At 47.2% G+C, this 15,044-nt stretch overlaps 1 protein-coding gene across 19 annotated transcripts in view; it reads left to right on the forward strand.

Annotated features, from left to right (window-relative positions):
• sorbs2a (sorbin and SH3 domain containing 2a) overlaps positions 1 to 15,044 on the forward strand; it is a 67,747-nt gene that overhangs the window by 43,756 nt on the left and 8,947 nt on the right. For 12 of the 19 annotated variants that reach the window (XM_086157472.1, XM_086157477.1, XM_086157481.1 and 9 more), the window contains 10 exons: positions 781 to 907; positions 993 to 1,171; positions 2,983 to 3,049; positions 4,526 to 4,576; positions 6,101 to 6,311; positions 6,407 to 6,521; positions 8,536 to 8,607; positions 10,104 to 10,160; positions 10,858 to 10,907; positions 11,608 to 11,777. In XM_086157472.1, coding sequence (XP_086013598.1) covers positions 781 to 907; positions 993 to 1,171; positions 2,983 to 3,049; positions 4,526 to 4,576; positions 6,101 to 6,311; positions 6,407 to 6,521; positions 8,536 to 8,607; positions 10,104 to 10,160; positions 10,858 to 10,907; positions 11,608 to 11,777 — 1,099 coding nt within the window. Of the gene's footprint in view, positions 1 to 780; positions 908 to 992; positions 1,172 to 2,982; positions 3,050 to 4,525; positions 4,577 to 6,100; positions 6,312 to 6,406; positions 6,522 to 8,535; positions 8,608 to 10,103; positions 10,161 to 10,857; positions 10,908 to 11,607; positions 11,778 to 12,135; position 15,044 lie in introns of those variants that run through there. The other 7 variants (XM_086157483.1, XM_086157484.1, XM_086157489.1 and 4 more) reach the window with 4 other exon arrangements.

The following is a 15,044-nucleotide window of genomic DNA, read 5'->3' on the forward strand; positions in this document are numbered from 1 at the left end:
CGCCGTTATCCGTTTGCTGTCATCATATTGCCCAGAGAAGCTGATTTATGGAAAAATACATAGGGATCACGTGCTCACGATCATTTAAGAGTGATTACCAATCAATTCCAGTCCATATTTACATATATTTAGTCTCCCTGACCTTTGCTCAGGACGCAACCCCAAATGCTGTGCAAGAGAAAGCATATGATGACGTAAGAAGGCCATATACGGTACTTAAAGTATATGGTATAATGTACTAAATTACCCTCTATAAATAGCTGTTCGCTAGATTTACTGGCAACAAGTGTTATCATGCAAACTCCGTTTTCAGCTGTTTTCAAGGTGTCATGAATCTTTGGCCTGAACATGCAAGCGGTTTTTACTTAAAAAAAAACAACAAAAAACTGTCTCTAAGGAGCTTTGTTATGTCTACTGTCTGTCCATAATCCAAACTAATTTATGCTTTGTTTTACTGGGAGCATTTAATATTTTCTATTCGTATTAAAGTGAGACGTACGCCGTTGTCCTGTCCAGCACTAACTGTCCTAATGTTACCTCTGATTGAGCGCTTGTCAGAAAACTGGATGTATATTTGTTCATTCGTTTCCATTCCAACGCTTCCTCCGCCTTAGGATATTTCTTACGTAGCAACGTTGGAATTGTAAAATTAACCTTTTTGCCGTTTCGCTCGTTAAAAAACCTAGTCCGGCGCAAATGTAAAATTACAGCATTTTTGCCGTAGCGCTGTGCCGTCTAGCGTCTGACCGTCTTTTGTTTGCGGCTTGTGGATCTGCCCAGGGCCAGGTCCTCTCTCACGCCATGAATGGAAGCGCCGGCCATCCACAGCGGCCCCTTTCTCCCCCGTCTTACCCCCCTCCCCCGGCCTCGCTCCACACCAGGCTCCAGAGGCAGAGCAGGAGTTCAGGTGAGACCCACTTTTACGTCATGCTCCGTTCCACCGATGGAGAACCTAATAACGTAAACGTCTCCGACGTCCGTCTCGTACCCAGAGGGCGGCGAGTCTCTTGCAAGAGAGTCGGTGTTGTCGGGTCACAGCAGCGTCATCGTCAGCGCCGTGCCCATCGCGCGTTTTTCAGAGGAAGAGAAAAAGGTGTCCGTTATTAAAGCGCCCCATTATGAAGGCATCGGACCCGTGGACGAGAGTGGAATCCCCATCGCCATCCGCACGGTGAGGTCAAACGGAGGCAAATCAACTCTACGGTTTTTTAATCGGGGGGATTTTTCTCAAAAATGCATTCAGTCTGTCTTTGTAAATCTTTTAACTTCTTTGCTAGCGTTGGTCCGAGTCTCAGAATTCCACCCGAGCCCTAACTTTTGGACCGGGACCCCGTTCTTGTTTTAACCTTACATTTATAGAGATATTTAAATATACCGCTCAAAAAAATAAAGGGAACACTTGAACAACACAATGTAACTCCAAATCAATCACACTTCCGTGAAATCATAGTGTCCACTCAGGAAGCAACACAGATTCTTTTTGACTTGTTTTAAGGACATTACATCAAAGTTGGATCAGCCTGCAGTTTGTTTTTACACTTTAATTTTGAGTGGGATTCCTAATCCAGACCTCCATGGGTTGATACAATTGATTTCCATGGATCGTTTTTGTGTGATTTTGTTGTCAGCACATTCAACTGTGTAAAGAGCAAAGTATTTCATAAGAATATTTCATTCATTTAGATCTAGGATGTGTTTTTTAAGTGTTCCCTTTATTTTTTGAGCAGTGTATAAATGTAACTCTAAATGACTCTAAACTTCCCCCTATAGTAGCAATATGCATATCCCTTATTTTCTTTCAACGACTTTCTTGAGTGACCCTGGTTGGGTTGTGGGTGCTTGTTGCAGACAAAGGGATGGTGTGTGTGTGTGTGAGTGTGTGTGTGTGTGCGTCCGCACGAGAGCCCCCCCCCCTCCCCCTTCATCAGTTAAGGTTCTAATCTAAATATCAAAGTTTTGATTAGCCGAAATGGCTCGCTGCCAGTGGCCTCCGTACAACATTTACGACACGACAAAGACCGCAAAGACTTTTTTTTTTCCTCTCCATTTCTGACCCAGCCCAATTAAACGATGGGGAAGTTTAAAGGGAGGTTAAGGGTGTTTTGGGTGAGATCCAATCGGATTCGGGCGAAGATCCAAAATCTCTCGTAATAACGAGTGCAGGATTCCGCGGAGACTCCCATCGCGACTTGTCAAACTGTCTTGATTTTACCTTTTTTTTTTTTTTTTTTTCTTCCATTCATTAACGCTCAACATAGTCATCTGTAGAATGTGAAAATATGAAATGACTCGAACGAGCGAGCGACTCAATCCGAGTCGCAGGGAAAGAGAGAAAAATACTAAGAGTAAAGAAATGGTGCCAGAGAAGAACAGATGCGTCTTGTTGTGAGCAGACAGACATTTTTGCGGCCGCTCTGTTTGGTATCCGTGGAGAGTAAAGTGGTAATTGGCCCGTCCGTTGGCCACGCCGGTGCGACTTGCACAGTCACACACCATCTCTTTCAGCGTAGCCAAAGTACCCGTTCGCTGACCGGAGTCAGACAGTGTTTAGTGCCACTGAATAAAGAAGGTATTAAGTCTCTATTTGCCATTTGATAGCACTGTTTGAAGTGGCTGTTAGATCTGTGCTGAATACACAAAGACACACATACCAGAGATTCTGCCGCTTTTTACAGGAAACCAGTAGTTTTTGCAGCGACGTGGCCGATGTCGAGACCAGCCCGTTTACGTGCCCACCACGGCTGTACTGACAAAATGTATTTTAAATCAATTTAAAAAAAAAAATTAGCATCGTGCATTTTCTGAATCATCCATTTGCCGTGAAAGTCCTGAATACATTTTTGTATTTTTTTTTTTCCTCCCCTTTTAAGTCAGTTAATCTCTTTTTTAAAAGTGCCTTTTGTTTTGGGATGCGGGGAGAGCATAAAGAAACTTGCACTCGTTAGATAACATCAACCCTTGTCATTTCTCCTTCCTCCACAGACCGTGGACAGGCCCAAGGATTGGTACAAAACTATGTTCAAACAGATCCACAAGGTCCATAAAGCAGGTATGTCTTAACTGAATAACATCACGAAGACTAAAGTGTCCCCATGATTGGCGTCTGCGCCTGCCAGCTCTTGTTAAACCGAAAGACCCAAAGAAGTTGAGAGCCAGGGCTCATTAGAGTCTGGAAAGGAGGGGAAATTAAAAGAAACGTCCGATCGAAACAGAGCCGTCCTGGGAAATATGCTCTAATTTTGCGGGCTGGAGGGAATCACACTTTCATTACAAGGCTTGTTTGTTCTAAACTGCAGAATGTTTTTTCTATTGCAGCACACACTTAAGTATATACACACACACACACTTTTCCTTTATTGCCGTGTCTGTTGGGCTCTAATGGACCTCACAATGTTCCTATGGCTCTCTGAAGATGCATTTAGCGTATTGGATTCACCGAGCAATAGCGGATAAATGGTTTCTGTTGTGTGCCGTTGACCTACTTTTATTGTTGAACAAGAAAACAGACATATTGATGGGCTCGAAAGTAGCGGTGGTAATAATGTGTGCAAGAAAAAAGCTCAAGCTCTTGGGCCTTTACAACCTTTTCCAGCCGGCCAGTTGTGTCGTGCAGGTGTTAGATTAGATTCAACTTTATTGTCATTCCACATGTGAGGATACAGAGTTACCAAATGCAGTTAGTATCTAATCAGAAGTGCAAAAAGCAGAAGTGCATATGTACAGAATGTGCAGTATTTACAGATAAATGCAGTATTAAAGAATAAATGCATAAATCCAGTTTCTTTTTTTTTTTTTTTTTTATAGCTTGTGCAAGTAGAGGTGGATAATTATGCAGATTATGTACAAATATGGAGTGATTAGTATGATTAACAGATAGCAATATACAGACGGAACTATAAACACACAGATGTCTTATTCAGTAACTAAACTGTTGACTGTTATTTACTGATACTGAATCATTAGATATCTAATATTTGCATTAAAAATCAGCCTCATTTTATGTAAATCCTTCAGTCGTTGAGAAATCTTACGCTAAACCTCAACATTCTGGTAGCATGATACAGTGGCGGTCTCCATGTTTCCAACCTCATCCAGCAGATGCAGATATATTTCACAATAGATGTGGAAAATCGACTTTCTGCTACCGTATCTCAGGGGATTCTACAGGTTATTTTAGGAGAATCAACCCAAATCAAGAGTATAAAGTATTCCTGTGTTTGTGATGCACACACTCAGGCCGTGGGGCTTGAATAGTTAGAAACAATAGTCTGGTACATGCCGATCTTGTTGTTGGACAGAAGAGAAGAGTATTATTTTGCATGGATGGTTTTACACTCGGTACGGCTGTGAAACATTCCAATTACCGGCCGTGGCTTTGGAAGCTGCCTTTTTCTTGTTTTTTTTTTTGGACATGAAAACATTGCTTGAACTTGCGTTGCTCCAAAAGAGCTCCAATTTAATTTTATACGTCTTTATAAATGGATGTACGCATGTAAATGAACCTATTTTCTTATTTCCTCCCCAGACGATGACTACTCTGACACATACAACGCAACGTTCGCCGTGATAAACAATGGTGAGGTGTTTCTGAATGCGACAGAGGTTATGTTTGTGATCCTCTCTGGCAGAAGACAAAGACATTTTAGACGTTCATTTTTACTGCTAAGATGGACGGGAAAAAAAAAACAATGACTTGGTTGGCATTAAATGGGAATATTTATAATTAAAGTGTATGATTTCCTTGTTGCTCCAAACAAAGGAATAACAGGAAAATATATCTTATGAATCATTTCATGCATGAAATGGTTTGTTTCATTCAGAGTACCGTTATTTCCGCATTGAGCGCACCTGAATATAAGCCGCTCCAGCTAAAAAAATCGTATATGTGTACATATAAAGGCCGCACCAGCAAAACAGATATTTACACAGAAACAAGTTTTTTTAACTTTTAATTACCGTAATTTCCGGACCGTAAGCCGCATCTTTTTTCACGTAAACAACGATGCGGCTAATATATGGACTTTTTTTGGGTGGGAGACGCTAACGAGCTTTACGCCGCTAAAACGTTTATCCTCGTCACATCGGACCGATGAAATTGCCCGGAAATTATGAGTCCGTTCAACTCCGACACCGAAGAGGACGACTTTGACTGTTTTCGTGCGCAGGATAGCGATGGGCTAGCCGGTGCGGCTTATATTGAGGTGCGCTCAATAGTCCGGAAATTACGGTAAATACCTCGCTGTAACATCCACAAATACGTACTGGAAATCCCATTTTCCGCACTGTGCCTGTAACACGGTTGATAAAAAAGATGAATAATAAATGACAAGGAAAAGTCCATCCATCCATCCATTTTTTTATCCCGGTTTTGTCCTACTCCAGCCGATCGCTATCTAGGTTATCTCCTGCACGCTAAAACCGTTAAAATCGTTTTCTTGGGAATTGATCGCCCTTAGAATTTCCCCGTCATTTCATCAATCCGAAGTGACGGGGCTAAATGTTTTGGCGACGCGAAGCTCGTTAGCCCAAAATAATCCATAAATTAGCTGCATCGTTGTTTCAGCCGCAGCATGTGGAAAAAGTAGCGGCTTATCGCCCGTAAATGACGGTATATGGCAGGGATGGGCAAAGTACGGCCAAAGATTGGTACAGAATTCATACTCGACGTGAATGATTGAATAATTGGATCAACGAATGCAGAAGCTCAGAGAATTTCCCTGTGATTTAGCTTTTACTGTGGACATACTGACGCACATGAATGAGCTGGAAGTGAAGCTAAAAGGGGGAAAATAAAAACAGTTTGTGTATGAAATGCAAGCAAACGTCAGAGCCTTCAAAACCAAGCAGGTTTTATTTTCAAAGCAAATGTCAGAAAACGTTCAGAAAAATGTCAGACGAATCTGATACGTACTGTTAACAAATGTGTTTTTGTTTTTTTTTTTGTTTTTTTTTTTTATATGTATGCTGTAAAGTCAATGCAGCCCCCCGGAGTCAAAAAGTTTGCCCACCTTTGTATATGATATTGAACCACAAACCCCAAGTAGCGTAACTTTTTGTCAGTTCCCAGTTTGTTACATGGCCCCTGTTCTGTCCCCAACAGAGGACTACAGCACGTCACCCCATGTCACCTTGGCTCACCCGGCCCCGAGGACGCACACCTACAGGCCCCTGGCCAAGAGCCCCTCGGACAACGGGGGTCACCCGGCGCCTCGGGAGCCCTCGCCGTCTCCGGTCCTTCCGCCGCCGCCCGTGCCCTCCCTCCTCCAGCTCAGGGCCAGAGACAGTGACCGCGAGAAGGACGCCCCAGACATGTAAAGGGAAAAAGCACAAAACACCCCGTATGTTTTCTAATGCCAGCTTTCGATGGATATTTTTTTTTTTCCTGTCTTTATCATCTCGGCCGCAGGAATGAATGGGGGCCGCCTGACAGGAAAGTCGACACCAGAAAGTACCGTGCGGAGCCCAAGAGTATTTTTGAGTATGAGCCGGGGAAGTCCTCCATTTTGGAACACGAAAGACCGGTGAGTATCTACGTCGAGCGTCGTTCACACGATAATCCGATGATCACGCGATCCTTTTTGGCACCTAGGAGACGATTTTTTTTTTTTTTTTTTTCAGTTAAAATTCAAAGCTTAAAAACAGAGTTCATTAAGTAATACTTGTTTTCCTGATCATTCCTGCTGTTCAGGAAGCCCACTGCACTCGATAACAGTGTCTTCTCACACACACACACACACACACACACTCCAGTACCGTGTGGAGGGACAGTTTCCGTGCAGGAGGTGCAGAAAGCACAGCGAGAAAGGGATGGAACTTGCGGTATGACGTGCTCTTGACGCGAGGTTAGAGAAGCGGAGATATTTTACTGTTAAAGGTAATGACCGGAGAGAACCTGAACAATGCATGAGTCAGCCTGGAGCAGACAGACGGAGAAGAAGAGGCCGCAGAGAGCCGAGCTCAACCCGCTAACGTTCTGCAGAAAAACCCTCGTGTCTTCGTTTCGCATGATGTTTTGAACCTCCAAGACAAATTACATCCCCGACTTCATCCCTCCTGCGGTTCGCTGTGAATTTGGAATTCAGTAAACCATAGCAACCGGACTTCTTCCCTTCTTCTTTTCTCCGATGCATCGCTGTTTGCGGTTTTGATTTTATGTGTGCGTTTACACCAAAGTGTTTGTAAAATAGCAGCGTGCGCTCAAGGCCACGCACTTCTTTTATTTTTATTTTTTTATTCCAAGTGACTCATGGGTTTCTAATCCGGTGAGCGTGAGCGATGGAACACCACAGCTCCTTCAAAACATCCCCTGGCTGTGTTTCATTTGGTGTGAAAGCACAGGACCGGGCTCGGAAAGGCCAGAGTAGCACTGCATCATCTCTGCAGTCGGGAAGGATCACGGCGAATTCCTCCGGCCGCTTCCAAACACAACAAAGTCCTCCGGTGGAAATAAACGGAAGAATTAGCGGGGCTTTAAACAAATGACTTGCATTTCATCTTAATAAACGCGGCCATCTCAGGTTACTTTTTAGATTTTAATAGCTTTCCGCTCATCGAAAACACACGAGAGGATGAGCGAAATCTCGCTTGAATCCCGCGTCGTCGGATGAAAATGATTTAAACGTTGGTTCATTTACAAAAAAAATATTTTTCAAATTAGCAGAAGCAACAAGAAATGTTTGAAAATCAGTTTAAAATCAAGGCATTGTGTGTTTGTCTTTCACACAAGCGGGCAATAAAGAAGGAAAGCGAGGCCTAACAGCTGTGTGATGATAATAAATGTAAGCAATAAATGAGTTAAAGTTGGACACAGCGCTGCTATGTGTTCATTTATTTATACTTTTTTCTACATTTAAAGCAGGTGGAGTAAAAGCAAAAGAAAAAAAAAACATTAGTATAGTTCCCCGTGATTCATTATTTAATTTTGTTTTTTCACCTGCAAGAAAGCTGTTACCGTTATTTATGTCACATTTTCAGCAGTTATTTGTCCTTTTTCTGTCTTTACAAGTTCTCCCTCTTCTTCATTTTCCCTTCGAGTAATCGGCTCTTGCCAAAGGCCTTTTTGCCTCTTTTTGCCTGCACTTTTCACGCTCAAACCTGTGTTTCACGAGGTCGGCTGTTCAATATCTAACGCCCGGTTGCGTCCTGATCCCCATTAGCACTCAACCTGTGCCGTGAATCAGGGCATAAATCTGTGATGGACGCTGTGTTTTTAAATCGCCTGCATGTCGTCTTCTTTGCCGCGCATGAAAATATGAACCGTCTACAAGTTTAATCCCCTTGATGGGTGTACAAAATAGTTTGGGAATCCCTCGAGTTCTTAAAAAGCCTTTCAGAGCAGAACATCTCGCTGTTTTTATCCCCATTTACGCGTCCGAATCCTCACAGCGGTTCATCCGGCGCCGGGATGCACCTTTTCCTGTGCCCATGCCTAACCATAAGGTCCATGTCTCTCTTTGTGTGACTTCTTTCCACACCTCCTCCCCTCTCTCTCTTTCTTTTTCTCCACCTCTCTCTGTGACTGTCATGCTTTCCCAGACCTATGATGACATAGATTTAGAGAACGAGCCCTGGTATAAGTTCTTTTCCGAGCTGGAGTTTGGGCAGCCGGTAAGTCAGGGCCTAGCAACTCCTCGACCATCCCTGCCATAGGCAGACACCCACTCTCTCCACCCCACTCATGGTTTTATCAGTATGTTTTCACCAATAGACTGGGTGGGACTAGTTTGTTGTTTTGTTTTGGTTTTTTTTTGGGCATGTAGTTCTTGCTGGGTGCTGTGACCCCTTGTCCGCCCGCCACCGTGACAGGCTGTTGTTTCTTTGCGTTGCTGGGTGATGCGGGTTTCATGGTTTGTCGTCGTGGTCTGGTGGCTAGCAGGCACAGCAATGTTCATGCATAAACTAGTATATTTCCCCCTTCGCCGGCTCATTACTCTTCATTCTTGCTCTCCAAAAACGAGGGGGGAAACAGGTTAAAAAGCAACGACGCGCTGACGTTGCGGCTTGCTTATAATTGCACAGGACAGCCAAATAGTTAGTTAGAAACTTGACAGATATGCAGAATAATCATTTATTGCTTATGTATTTTAGCGCATTGATTAATCGTCTTCTAGTTTGTATTTACATTTGGGTCATACGGGGGGGAAAAAAAAAAAAAAAATCTGCATATCTTCAAGCTCTGTGGTCTCAGTGCCCTCTTTTGGACAGAGGTGGGAGCTGCACGCCAGTGTTTTCATGGCAGGGCTTGTCTCTAGCCGCAGATCCGGGACGAAATGGCACCGTTTTTTTGTTTTGTTTTTTTTTTTTTCCCCAAGGTGTCACCGGGACGCGCCTCTGTCCAAGCAAGCGCATGACGTCAGGAAATAACACGCCGGGCTTATTTGAAATGTTCAGGTAGAAATGTCAAATGTCTAAAGTCACTCTTGGCAGTGGGATTTCTACCTGCAATATTATGAATGTCTCACGTCACCGAATAAGCCCTTAGAGTTTAGACCGTGTCCCCCTTGTGCACTAGTCCGTTCCAGGACAGAACCTCACACCTGTACCAGTGTTCGACTGTTTATCTAGTTGACTTGCAAGACGTCGTGACCCACCGACGAACGAACAGCTGTCTATCCGCACGAGTGAACCGGCGCTTCCTTATTTGAGAGCGCGGCGAACCGTGCTCTCAAATAAACACAACACTGCAGTCCGTGCTTGGGGAGGCTCACAGCTTGCTCTCACTGCATGTGTGTGTGATTTTGTGTGTGTGTGTCTGAGATAACTGAAGTGTAATCTTAATGATTGATGACACAGGAGCATATATTTCATTTTAAAATATGCATAACACCGAGCGGATAGAGCGTGAGTGCCGGAGTGTGTTGATGTGTATGATTCGTACATCCGAAAAAACCAGTCCGTCGTGTTCTTTGTTGTCCCAGCTGAAATACTCAGGATCTCTAACAGGTGTCACTTTCTCCACATTTCTTGTTTTTTTTTTTTTTTTCTCGACTCTCCACCCGATGTCACTGCTTCTCCTCCTTCACCTCATCTTCACCTTCCTCCTCTTCCTCCTCCTCCTCCTCCTCCTCCTCCTCATGCTCACTGCCGCTGCTATGGGGCTCAAGCCTCCTAAAAAACGGCTGGATTATAATCCAGACGTCTCCGCTCGCCAGCGCATTGAGGTAACCTGACCTTCATGAGTGTTATCCTTGTCTTGTTCATCCGGGGAAGGAAAATGTAAAAAAAAAAAAATGTGACTGAAAGAATGTTTAAAAAAAAGTATCGATTTATTGTGATAGCAATAGAAGATGATCCCCGATCAGCTCGAAATACCTTTTACCGTCAACATTTTTAGGAGTTGATTGAATGACATTTTGAACTGCATTTTGTCTATTTGCCGGCTAGGAATCACCGCCCGCTAACACCTTTGACCTTACTTCATGAAAAAAAAAATGAAGATGTGTCTCCGCAGTTGACGTATTATTTAATTTAATCGCTTCCAAGATCTGCAAGGTTTTCCTTTTCAACCGCAGCCCTTACTCTAGATCCGCTCCGGACGATCCGTGCCGTGTTTTGCAGGGCAACGTCCCCCCCGTGAGCGCTGCTCGTGAGATGCTTTGCTATTTCACCTTTGCCAACATCCTCCATAGCAGCCCAAGAAAGGGAGGGATTTGTTTTTCTGTGCGGCGCACACTTTTCTCCTCCTTAAGGTGTGCAATGCAGAACTCCCATCCACCGCACCTCGCAAGGGGGGAGTGTTTAGAGCGCGGCTCGTCCACAGCCACGTGCGCGCCGTGCATTGTGAGTTTGCAGCTCGGCCTCGACCCTTTGTTCCCGTAGGGCTCACTTTTCGTCCTCTTGTTTTCTGCCCTGTTCCAGGCGTCTTTGCACATCGCTCCCACCGACAGGATTCCAGAGAGACCGACAAGGTAACCCGTTTCTTTATTATGGCTTCCCCTCCCCCCGTCCTCCTCACAGCGGTGGTCCTCGCACCCGTTAGACACGGCGTCCAAATCTGTGCCGTCCCGTCCCCCGGTGAAAATAGCCTCTTTGTGCGCCTCTCCTTATGACCTGGAGGGATTTGGGGTTGGTCTCCATGTCTTTGTCACTGAAAACACTGCTTTTTTTCAAAGGGGGAGGGGGTTCTCCCTTACTGACTGTGTTAAAATGCATTAACCCGGCACGGCTGTTATTCCGCCCTTCACCTCGCATCCGCTCCTCGCCCCTCCTCCCGTCCGACCTTTCCTCCCTTTCCTCCCTTTCGCCAATGCCTCACTCTCCCCGGTCTTATTTGGCTCAGTCTTGTGAAAGGCTATGAATAGAACGTGAAGAATGAGCCGTGCGAGTCATTTTGTTGACATTGAGAGTGTTTGAAAGAGAGGTTTTTTTTTTTTTTTCAAACTGGAAACCCTCACCGAAGGTCGGCTCCCGGATGAAAACCAAATAAGAATAAACGGAAGCGATCATTATTCATGATGTTATAGAAAAACTACAAATGGATCATTTGCAGTCACATTTGTTTATTTAGCAGTGTAAAGAACCCACAGAGGTGTTAATGGGATGCGTCAGTTTGAGGTGATGTGCAAAACCTTGAGAAAGAAGCTGAGCCCACTTTCTCCGATATTGCAGTGCCGCCAGCGACTACAGGAAGAGAAGGAAGTCCGAGCCCTCCGGTTCCCAGGGAAACCCTCCGAGCAGAGCCGCGACCTCCCCCAAACCGGTGGAGACCCACAGAACCAGCGGCACCTTGAAGAAACCCGTTATTCGTTCCTCGCCGTCCTCCCCCTCCAAAGCCAAAGGTACACAAACGGACGCGAAACGCCTTTCGACGCGTCTTTTCACAGTCTCTCTCTTCACGGTTCGTTCTAATCCTGCCTCTGTCCCTGCGACGTTCCCGACACCGCCGTGCATTTTCAGTTTACTTCTGAACCCTCCTCCCGCCCCGAGGATAACCGATGATTCGTTGTGCTTTGGTTTCTCGTGCAAAACCCCTGACTGGTCGTGGTGGACGTGTGAGAAGTCTTCTTTCCTTCCTCCCGTCTCCTAATCCTCTACCCCCCCCCCCCTCTCTTCCGCTTAGCGCTAGTCACTACCGCTTAACTTGATTTCTTCCTTCTTCTCTCCTACCACGCTGCTTACTTTTGGACATCTTTAAAGGTGGGGACGCATGCGACATGTATTCAAACAGTGTGACCTCCCCGGGTCCTCCTAAGCCTCCTGGTCGGCCCCCCGTGCCCTCCGATCTCGATCATTCCCTGGAGGACACGAGTCAGGAGGGCAGCTCCTCCTCCCAGCAGTCTGTGTGCTGCCAGAACATTTGGCAGAGCAAACGGCAGGACGCTGAAACGTGGAGCAGTGCGGAGGAGGCGCCGCCGCCGCCGCCTCCCGGCAAGCTCAAATCTCGCAGCTGCGATGACTTGCTCAACGACGGGCGTCCCGGCCGCAAGGGCCGCGGCGCCGTCCGCTCGGAGAGCGCGGGATCTCTGGTGTGCGACGGGACCCCCTCCGATTCCACCGGGTCGCCCTCCGCCCGCTCGCTGCCTCGCCTCCGCCGCCGCCGCGCGCACGATTCTCCCGGCTTCCTCCAGCTGTATCGCAAGATGCACCATATCGACCGAGCCCAGCTCATCCCCTCCGAGGTCATCCAGTCCGTGCGCGCTCGGATCCTGGAGCTGGAGCGTCAGCCTCACCTGCACCCGCACCGCCTCGCGCCCTGGACGCCCTCGTGGGGCGTGGAGGTGCCGCGGGACATGGTGCCCAACCGCATTTCCGAGTACGAGCGCCTCATTCAGAAGTCCAAATCCATGCCCAACCTGGGCGACAGCGAGGCGGCTTCGGGCAACACGACACCAGGTGGGTCATCCTCTCGGGCGAGTAGCGGCGGCGGCGCCACGCCCAGTTTTCCGAAGCGACGTTTTTCCATAGAGTCTTTGCTAGAAGAAGATAGCAACGGGCACGGTCAGCCGGCGCCTCACGCCACGGATCACCTGCGGCGACCTCGCAGCCCGCCGGAGGGGCGGCCTCGGGTCGGGCCGGAGCCGAGCCGCGGGAGACCCTACGCCGGCCCTCCGCTGCCGCGAGGCCCGCGAGCCGATCAAGAATACTCCGACAGCGAACAAGACGCCGTCGCTTCGGACCTCAGCGACTTCATCCAGGTGGAGGGCTCTTCGTTTTGCAGCGAGAGTGATTTCGACCACTGCTCCCTGACCTCCTCCGAGAGCATGTACGGCTCGTCCAGCCTCCACCGCCACCTCCGTCACCACCACCACCACCACCACCACCACCACCATTCCGGTCACCGGCGTCCGGGCCAGATCCAGGGCTACCAGCACCGCCACCTCATCAGCACCTGCAAAGGCCGCTGCCCGGCGTCTTACACCCGTTTCACGACCGTGCTCCGTCACGAGAGGGAACGAGCGCGCCAAGACCACGACGGACCTTCTCATCAGAGCCGCGGCGGTCAGATCCCGAGCTCGCAGTCCCAGCAAGCGTTGTCCAAGCTGGCCTTCCTGGTCAGCCCAGTGCCTTTCCGTAGGAAAAAGGGCTCGCCGCCCGCGTCTAGACAAGCCGGCATCGGCGGCGCGGGTCGCGACTGCCGGCCCAAGTCCAAAGAGGCCATTTACGAGGCGCTGGATGCGGCTCTGAGAGACATTTACGAGCACATCCAAGCCGAGAGGGGCCACAGAGGCGCCAGAGCGCCCGACGATAGCATCCTGAGGAGAATACTGGCCGAACTGTTGCCGAACGTGCCTGAAAGGAGTTCCTCTTTGCGGGGGCGGAGGGGCTGCTGGCACGCCGGCCACTCTTCCTCCGCCTCCCTGTACCCGGACGGAAGCCCCACCGGGTTCGGGTCCTACCGGTGGGACGCCTCCTCTCCACGCTCACAGTCCCCGCGGCTGCAGTCGCCCGTCGGCGCCTGTTTCGGACGCCCGTCGGACGCCTCGACGGGCAAAGATTACGGGGAGGAGCAGGGCGTTGGAAATGGTCTCTGTTATTCAGGTGGAGATAATACACAAAGCGCACCTCAGCTCTGCACGTGCACATATCACTGGGTGTAACGTCCCCAGTCATATGTAGATAAATACACATCATCTACTAGTGTCACCTGTGATCGTTTTCTTCATGAATGCATCCATTTTTCTTTTCTATTCTCATAGTCGTGTATTTACAGTAAATTCTCAAGTATAAGCTTTTCATTAAAGAGGCAGCTTGAAATTTTTTTCGCAGCAGATTTACCTTTATTTTATTTTTTTTTCCCCGTATATTCTTTTAACGCACTCGGACCGTTCGCTCTGAACCCCGTCTTCCATCGATCCGTAACCGAGGCAACCCGATCCGCACGCATCCGTGGTCGTCCGACGTGAACGGATTGCGTTCAGGAAAAACGCCGCGGTAAATAAAGTCGGTGCGTTTGGTTACAGGAATAAATACATTTGTATTTAACGCTGCTGCTCTACCAATAAAGAAAAACCTGTAGTAACCGGCAGGGATTTGAAAAGTAATTCAAGTCCGAGCAAAGTGTTCAAAGGGAAAAAATCCTTTAAATGAAATCTCTTATTTTTCTGCCTCCATTTAAAGCTCTTAATATTTGAGAATTTGCTCTATATTGTTATGAGCCGACTAAATACGTGCATATTTCTTTGTTCATATTTTGATTTGAATGTTAGGTTTTCTTTATTATTTGCCTGTTTGCAGTTTTTATTTTGTCGCCTAATTCCCGATATATTCATTTGGCCCCTGCAACCGTACATTGTACTGTATTGTCATAAATGGATTTCTGAAACGTCCCGGGCCTTGTCTGGTTTTGTGCTCTGCCTGTCTGTAGGATCGCATGTGTTTTGTGTCACGTTTGTGCGGCTCACAATCACGGCGTGTTTCCGACGAAACGCAAATAAACCACTCTTCTCTTTCGATCCCCGAGCTTTCATGCCGTCATTTATCTGTTGGAATGGCGTCACCATTGTACCATCCAGTGCCGTCCCCACGTCGTACGTTTCTATTTTCAGCACGCTCACGATGCATTCGCCTTCTCCTGTAACTCATGTGACCTTTGTCATTTGATCTGC

This window comes from Fistularia commersonii, chromosome 12, assembly GCF_037954325.1.
Source record: "Fistularia commersonii isolate RoL2024-O1a breed Wild chromosome 12, RoL_Fcom_v1.0, whole genome shotgun sequence".
In the NCBI taxonomy this organism is placed as follows: Eukaryota; Metazoa; Chordata; class Actinopteri; order Syngnathiformes; family Fistulariidae; genus Fistularia; species Fistularia commersonii.